The sequence below is a fragment of the Lactuca virosa genome, chromosome 4, assembly GCF_052849685.1.
Source record: "Lactuca virosa cultivar CGN04683 chromosome 4, Lactuca_virosa_CGN04683_v6, whole genome shotgun sequence".
Lineage (NCBI taxonomy): Eukaryota > Viridiplantae > Streptophyta > Magnoliopsida > Asterales > Asteraceae > Lactuca > Lactuca virosa.
Window position 1 is genome coordinate 282512911 of NC_136429.1, and position 8976 is coordinate 282521886.

An 8976-nucleotide genomic window follows, 5' to 3' on the forward strand; every position below is an offset into this window, starting at 1 on the left:
CAAAACCAGGTTTCACTCAATATAAAACCAACCATACAAATAAATATACAAGCTCACAAAGCATTAACATATATCATTTGTTAATAAAAATGACTTTTAATCGTTATATATTTACAAACAATTTAAAGCTTATATATATATATATATATATATATATATATATATATATATATATATATATATATATATATATATATATATATGTCTAGTCAGATCTGGGTCCTTTTTTACTTTTATATATATATATATATATATATATATATATATATATATATATATATATATATGCCGAAGACTTATTATCATTATAGTTATGCCTAGAGAAATGGTCTAGCATAACATCAAGATATAACGTTATTTCCTTAATAAAAATTTATTTCATATATATATATATATATATATATATATATATATATATACACATACACTTAACCTTATATATATAATAATTATCTTTTCTTTGATATCATTGATAGGTTATGGTACAATTAAGTACATTGTCTATCCTTACGTTTCTTCCACAATTAAGTATATTGATGAAGTGAAGGACATTTCAAACTACTTCAATGTTCCTAATGTGCCAAGAGAATCCATGCTACTAAGGATGCTTCTGATGACATTTACCAGTGAAACAAAGGTTTCAAAGCTTAAAAAGAAGATTGCTAACTTTCTATAAGAGGTTGGGGAGTCGAAGATTTCAAAGCTTAAAAAGAAGATTGCTAACTTTCTATAAGAGGTTGGGGAGTCATTGTATGAAGCATGGGAGAGATACAAAGGCTTGCTTAGAAGTTGCCCTCAACATGATCTTAATGTCCAACAAGAAGTTTCCATCTTCTATGATGGGCCCGGGTCTGGCGCTAGGACAGATTCACGACCGTTAGCTAGGTCATCCTAAAGATAGTAGTTATATTATTTTTAACGTATTCCTAGTGGGATATGTTAACAGATTGTTTTTACGAAAGTGTTATAATTTTGAGCTAAAAATATTCTGAATATGAAATCAAATAGTAGTATAAGGTCTAAGTTCAAAAACATTCTCAGAAACAATTTACGAAATGTGCAGCTATCCCAACGATGTGATACGACATTTGTTTATGGGAAAATCGGTTATATAATTGATTTGCATTCGTAAAAATGGCATAACTTCTATGTATGATCTCCGTTTTCGATGTTCTATATATCCATGAAGTCATGTGAGTATGTTCTATCCAATTTCAATTTCAATTGCTTACAAGTATACTCAACGCTCACATTTTATTTTTAACGCATTAAATAGTATGTTTTTTAGAATAGAGTTTTGTTCTTTAGCGTTTGTCCCAAATTGGAGACACATATAGTATTTCGTATGCAATGTGGGTATAATGAATTCAATTGCATTAAAAAAATAAGGAATATTATACAATAAGTCTTATTAGAAGAGGGTTCGTGGTGGTTTGATCGGCGAACGTTGACCTACTTTTAGCATTTGTTACACACTGCCTTTTCCTTCTCCGACGACTACCACTGCTCCTTCTCCTTCTCAAGTGACTACCACCACCACAAAACCAACATTCTGTTTTCAGGTTAGTTTATTGTCAATTATGTTCATAATTTATGTGTATCAGTTTAAGGGTAAACATTTGTGTGTATTTCATATATATGTATGCATTTGGTATATGTGTATGTGTATTTTGGAACAGTGAATATTTGGTATATGTATATGTTTATGTGTTTTTGGTAAGAATGAATATTTTTATGTATATATGTATCATTATATGTGTATTTGGTATACATGTATGTGTATATATGTATTTGGTATATGTATATATGTGTATTTGTATATAGTTCTTGGTTCCTCTTACGCTGCTACGTTTCAAGCTCCAATTCCCGTCTTTGGACTACCATAATCATTTAATGTGAATCTTAGGATCCAACCATAGTCTTCACTAACTTCTGTTGCTACAGTCCAACTATAGTCTTGCATGCTATGATCCAACTATAGTAGTCTTAACTACCTATAGTAGTCTTAACCATGGTTGTCAAAATCGCGATCCTGATCGTAGGATCGTACGATCCTACGATCCTATGTATGAAAAACGATCCGGATCGTAAAAGGATCGTATTTGGGATAGGTTCGCAGGTAGGATCGTAAGATCGTAGGTAGGATCGTAGTATCGAGATCCGATCCGATCCTACCTTTCCTTTTTTTTTTTTTTTTTTTTGCAAATAATTTTTTTTTACCACGTTATGTCTTTTACCCTTACCAATCTACCATTTATCATTTTTTATTGTGACTTATGACTAATATTTTGAAGTTTTTATAACTTTTGAACAAAAAATTAAATGTTTGAAATATTCTTCATGATTAAATATTATAAATTAAAATTATATTTTATTTTGTGGGATCTTAGGATCTCGATCCCGATCTTGCAAACCCAAAAACGATCCTAGGTAGGATCCCGATCTTGACAACCTTGGTCTTAACTAATATAGTCCAACTATATTATTTCATTCAACTGTTATGGTCTATCCATAGTCTTTCATACAACAGTTATGGTCAAACCATTGTCTTTCATATAATTACTATGGTCTAACCACAATCTTTCATAAATAAGTCACGAAGACAACCTATTAATCCAAGACATCTAATGTCACACATATTATAGTGAGAAAACTCACATGAATGAAGAAGTTGAGCAATTACACACTTACATCCTCAAAAAAATCAGCAACACAAACCACATAAACTACCATAAGATGTAACATAGTGAACAATAGTAATTAAATGCCAATCCTTAGTCCAAAACCTTAATCCACAAAAGTAACATTACAAAAACTCTTAAAAAAATTACCTAAACCGCAAAAAAATGGGCAAAATGCCTATATTCCAATGTTCTAAAAAGCTAGTTATGGCTTCAAGGCTTGTATTTGCCGCCAAACTTTAACAAAATGTCGGCTTAAGTCACATATGTATATTAAAATGAATTATATATATATATATATATATATATATATACAAAATTGTCGTTGAAAGCCACGTTTTACACACGATGTGGTTCGCCACGACTCAAAAAGCTTGAGACGTGATATTGCCGCCAAATCATATCTTACGTTATTTAGAAACTTGCTATATTCTAGTATAATATATAGTATTTTAGTATAAAAGTTAAGTAATTGATAAAAATTGTAATGACTTTTACTAAAATGAAAAACTACAAGTTTAGGGACTATCGTTTAGTTTAAGACAAGTGGAGGGATAATTTTGTTACCCACTCCAATCATGAATCCCGTGCTATTTACCATAAAGCAAGTCCGTACAACGTGTATAAATACCATCATCTCTTCTTCTCTGTGGAGTTTGGATATCTAGAAAAACAAAATCCTCAGATCCGATCAATTTTTCTGCAGATCTACACTCCAAATTCAATCATCATGTCTTCAACATTCGCCGGCGATGAAACGGCTCCGTTCTTCGGCTTCCTCGGTGCTGCGGCAGCCCTGGTCTTCTCCTGTAAGTTAAACCAATCATGTAGATCCCTTAAATTCCTAAATTCATCCACCTAAATTCAACATCGGTTTGATCGTCGATTGTTAACATCGATCTAGTATTGTAGAGCTTAGTCGTTCGTAATCAAATACGTAGTTAACCATTCGATATCATATGATAGAATTGGATTTGAAAAGGCTAACAGAGAAACACGATCTACGATTCAACAAATTTCATTGGTTGTTTTTGTACAGGCATGGGAGCGGCATACGGGACAGCGAAAAGCGGCGTTGGTGTGGCGTCGATGGGAGTGATGAGGCCGGAGTTGGTGATGAAGTCGATTGTGCCGGTGGTTATGGCTGGAGTGTTAGGTATTTACGGGTTGATTATTGCTGTGATTATCAGTACCGGGATTAACCCAAAAGCCAAATCTTATTATCTCTTTGATGGATACGCTCATCTTTCCTCTGGTCTTGCTTGTGGCCTTGCTGGCCTTTCTGCTGGTATGGCTATCGGAATTGTTGGTGATGCTGGTGTTAGGTAAATCTTCTTGATCTTTATCTCTCTAGATCTGTTTATGACTGTTTCATTGTGATTATGTTCGTATATATATCTTAGGACTTATAACCCAATAGAGGATAAATAGATTGGTTGTATACATGTGATTTGACCCTTTTAGCTTTGATTGTTTTGAGTAAATATCTTCATGAGACTTATCAGAAGTCAGAACGCATTGACAATTTGACATACAAATTGGTGATTGTCCTAATGCTTTATGTTCAGTTTGATTTGTTGGCTATATGTACGTCCTCTTAGCAAATAACACTAAAAAAATTCATGCCATGTTTGTCTATTTTCTGGTTGTCAGTTAGGACAAGCAAACTAGCATATGACATGATTAAGTTGCAAATTTGGGTTGATTTCTAGATGGTCATTCATGGAATTTAATTTCTCACCATACTTTAAACATGGTTGCAATGAAAAACATTACAAAAACATGTGGATTGAGCACATGTTTATCATGATTAATGACCTTCTAGATTTTTCAAATGACTACACTTGTCTTTACATTCTAATAAACTATGATATGAAACAAAGAAACCATATCTTTAATATCATGTTAACATGTCATGAAATCATTTAGCACATGTATCTCATGTAAATCACATTCATCTGGTTTGCTTAGTTTCATTTAGTTTCTTGCTTGTGTGACTCTTATACCTTCTACATCTTAAAAAGCATTTTAAACTTTATTAGAATTTTGAATATTCCTTTCCCATGAAATATCTATAACATTATTAATATCATTAAGCTTATCAGTAGCAGTAGCAGTATCGGTATCGGTAACAGTATTTTAATGTGTGTTGTAGGGCAAATGCACAACAACCAAAACTCTTTGTTGGGATGATTTTGATTTTGATTTTCGCTGAAGCTTTGGCTTTGTATGGTCTTATTGTTGGCATCATCCTTTCTTCTAGAGCTGGCCAATCAAGAGCAGACTAGAAGGATATACTGAGGTGGTGTGTCTGTCTTTCCATTATTATTAATTAATTAATTAAAAGCATATGATTATCATCCACTTTGTAATTGTTGGTTTTGCTACAAACAAAACCAATTCTTTGGTGCACGTGGTAGGTTTTAGACCAAATTCTAGCTCTCTTGTTATAATAAGATTCGTCTCTTTTTCGTATATTATTTTTCGATTTTGGACATGAAATAGATAATTTTGGAGATTTATCCCACATTTGCAATTTGTTGGTAACTCTTTTTTTATCTTATGGTCAAGATTTTGGTTTTGTTGCACTTATTGTTTAAACTTGTGATGACATTGCCTCCTTATAACTCTTGTAAGGTGTCTTAGAACTGTTTTAACATCCCACAATACATTTTTTTATGCTTTTTAGATCATTAAAACAATTTGATAAAATTGAAACATTTAGTATTCGTTCTCTTAATGGTTAAGAGATTTTTCGGAGGCTTTTCATGTGTTCAAAGACTTGTTCAGAGAGGTTGTATTAATGCATTGAATGCTGACTGATTAAAAGATTGCCAAGGCTGCAATTGAATTGATAAAAGAAAATAGGGGCAACAAAATTTAAAATAATCATTGAATAGTTTATTGAAAGTAAAAGTAGTTTTCAATAAAGATAAGGGAAAATGACTTGAGATGGTAACATATTATTGCTTTTGGTCATATTTGGTCACTAAACTTTTTTTCGTGCTCTAATAGCCATTTAACTTGTTGATTCGTGTAAATTTTCCCCCTATGACCGATTATAGTTGGTTTCAACGGTTGAATCGGTCTGATGTGGCTTTTTTATCCTAGGTGGCCAATGAGGGGGCATGTAGGCCCCGATTTTGCCTCCCCTCCTCATTAAAGTTAAGAGTGAAGTCTCATTTGGTCCTTCAATTCGATTAGGGCACGAAGTCTCATTAACCCCTGATTTTGTCTCCTTCAATCTTCAATCGGTCTCTATAATGGTTTCATCACAATGTCCCACTGATCAAAACTTCATTGTAGTGGATTTCCACTACAATGGAACGTTTGCGCCCAACCCATTAGTATACTTTGATCCCGACAAACAATCAGTACGAGATGTTGACTTCAGTCCATTTGAGTACAAGGAGTTCATGGAATTCCTTCAGAAGCTCACCAGAAGTAGAAGCAAAGACATCTACTTTTGCCTTCCACAAGAGTCTTTAAGTCAGGGAATTCATACACTGGTGAATGACGGTGATTACAAAGAATTTTTGGATTTGGCTTATGCAAATGAGAGGAGAATGAAGGTGTATATGGACCACTATAATGAACCAATCTTCGAATGGATTGAGGAAAAGGAAAATGAAGATCAAGACTACAACTGTGAAGAGGATGAAGACTCAGTCTTGTCGGACACTTATTCTGTTGACCATGAAGAAGATGATGCTGAATATCCATTCCCAGCCAACAAAACCATGGGTGACAGGTTCTTAAACAAACTTTGTCTACATACAGTAAATGTAGATGATCTATATGAAGATGTTGAACCTTAATACCCTATGCATGATGATAGACAACCATGGAATCAGATGAAACCATTGTTAGGTATGCGATTTTCTAACCCTGATGAGCTTAAAAACATGTTGAGCAACTATGCAGTTGCTAATGGATATGATCTTTGGTTTGAAAAAAATGACTCCCAAAGGTTGTTAGTTAAGTGTTGCAAAAAAAAAAAAAAAAACAAAAACAAAAAAAAAAAAAACAAGTTGCCTACTTGTCCGTTTAGACTTTGGGCCTCTTGGATGACTAAAGAAAAGACTTTTCAGATAAAATCTCTAGTTAATGAACATAATTGTAGCAAGGTGTTTAAGTTTGGGTCCATAGTAACTTATAAGTGGTTAGACAAACAGTTTATGAGTGAAATTCTAGAGAAACCAAAAATGAGTGTTAGGAAGATGAAAGCTAAAGTTTCAACAACATTCAATATAAATGTGAGTGTGGGGCAATGCAGAAATGCAAAGAAATTTGCATTACAAGAAATTGAAGGAAGTCTAATTGAACATTATGGGAGATTATGGTCATATGGTCATGAAATTCTGAGGACAAACCTTGGGTCTACTGTGAGGATGGATGTAGACATCATGCCATATTCCACAACTTTGTTTTCTAAGTACTATGTCTGCTTTAAAGCTGTAAGTGATGGTTGGAAGGAAGGGTGCAGGCCTGTGATTGGCCTTGATGGTTGCTTTTTAAAGGGTATTGTTAGGGGAGAAGTTTTGGCAGCTATAGGGAGGGATGCAAACAACCACATCTACCCTATAGCATGGGTTGTAGTTGGGGTTGAGAACAAGGCCACATGGAAATGGTTGATAGATCTCCTCACGGATGACATTGATGGTGGTCTTGGTGCAGGCAATACCCTTCTTTCTGACTGATGAACACAAGGTGAGCATTGGTTCATATTTATACATCTGTTTTTATGCATGTTTCACTAATTTTGTTGTCACTACAAACATTATGTCATTTAGTGGCACACAAAAAGTGCCACTAAAAACCCCAAAAATGCCACTAAAGGCTTCTAAGAGAATCTGCGACACATATAATAAGTGTCACTAGAAATGCTCCCACTAAAACCCTTTAGTTGCACTTTTAACTTTTGTCGCTATAGGTTTTTAAGCTTTTAGTGACACTTATTTATTCGTCACAATAGAAGAAAAGTTTTTGGTGACACATATTTTGTGCCATTGAATGCTCGTTTGATTCAACATTTCATGCTACTTTTAATTGCACATTTTAAGACTTTTAGTGGCACTTAATTATTTTCCATAATACAAAAACTATTTTGTAGCACCTTTTACACCCATAAATACTCTAAGAGATTTTATAATTTAGGTTACTTATATCTATATAATCTTATCTATAATATAAAATATAGAATAATTAATATGTAGCACATAGAAAATAATAAAATTTCCCTTGTTTTTTATCAATATTTTAAACTTTTTGAATCGGTTATGTCTAAATGTGGAACCAAGTACAACTAAACATAAAGTAACGAATAAAAGTAAAAAAAAAAATTGAAACTTAATCGTAGATAAACTTCATCCCCAAACTCCATACTAGGTTGAATAAATCGTGTTATCTCATACTCTAGAATCAATACTAGCAATTTCCTATCCAAAAATAAACAAAGACGATTAAAAATACAGTTAAATAAGACAATTTTTAAAATAAATAATAAAACCATGTCGATAAGAACAAACTAGAGACAAAAACAACAGAAAGATAAGCTGCAAAAATAAAGCTTCATTAAGTATACTAGAGAAAGTTAAAACAAATGTCGAGGATTGGGAAAGGAATCTGCTTACACATGCAAAATATGGAACAAGTTTAAAGCTTGTTGGCAACACAAAAGATGAAATTATGATGCTATCAAGATTCACCCTCATTATGTTGTAATTTTATTTCATGTTCTTTATAATCTTAAATCAAGAAATTTATTTGTTATCTTTTAATTTTGCAACTATTACCATGGCTGCAATTGGATGTGGCTTTAGCCTTTTTGGATTAAAGAACAACAAAGGCCCGATGTTATGGTGCAAAAATAAGAAAAAAAAATGGCAAAATGATCTTTTTGGGGTTATGTCAAATCTATTTGATATGCTCAAACTAACAAGAATGGCACAAGGATATTAATATGTGGTTTGACTATTTTAAGCCCTGGTGTAATAAAGATTTAAAAGGGTATTTTGGTCTTTTTCTGGAATCTGATGTTGTAAGACTTGGCATACTAAATTACTAATTAATCTAGTCCTACTTGTGTCAATATTGATTTTGGATGCATATTGAATGAGATTAGGTTATGTGGATAAAGGACACCAGAAGTGGTTTAATTTAGTATAGATAAAGGAATAAAGGGCAATTTGTTTTTTTTTTTTTTTTTGTTCTTGTCAACTACGACAGGCTCTCTCATGTCTATATGAAGTATCGAGGCTATGGCTAGCAAGTGCAAAGTATAAGTCAATTTAAT

General features: G+C 32.9%; 1 protein-coding gene and 1 non-coding gene across 2 annotated transcripts; one reads left to right on the forward strand and one right to left on the reverse strand.

The window, feature by feature from the left end:
- Window positions 1-700: 700 nt before the first annotated feature.
- On the reverse strand, window positions 701-807 carry LOC145110117 (small nucleolar RNA R71). The gene has a single exon (XR_013709498.1). It is a non-coding gene; the product is annotated as a small nucleolar RNA R71 (small nucleolar RNA).
- A 2503-nt stretch (window positions 808-3310) lies between these two features.
- Window positions 3311-5228, forward strand: LOC145108332 (V-type proton ATPase 16 kDa proteolipid subunit-like). The gene is made up of 3 exons (XM_079045348.1): window positions 3311-3490; window positions 3721-4006; window positions 4837-5228. The coding sequence occupies exons 1-3, from the start codon at window positions 3412-3414 to the stop codon at window positions 4967-4969; spliced, it is 498 nt and encodes a 165-aa protein (XP_078901474.1). The 5' UTR covers window positions 3311-3411; the 3' UTR covers window positions 4970-5228.
- Window positions 5229-8976: the final 3748 nt, after the last annotated feature.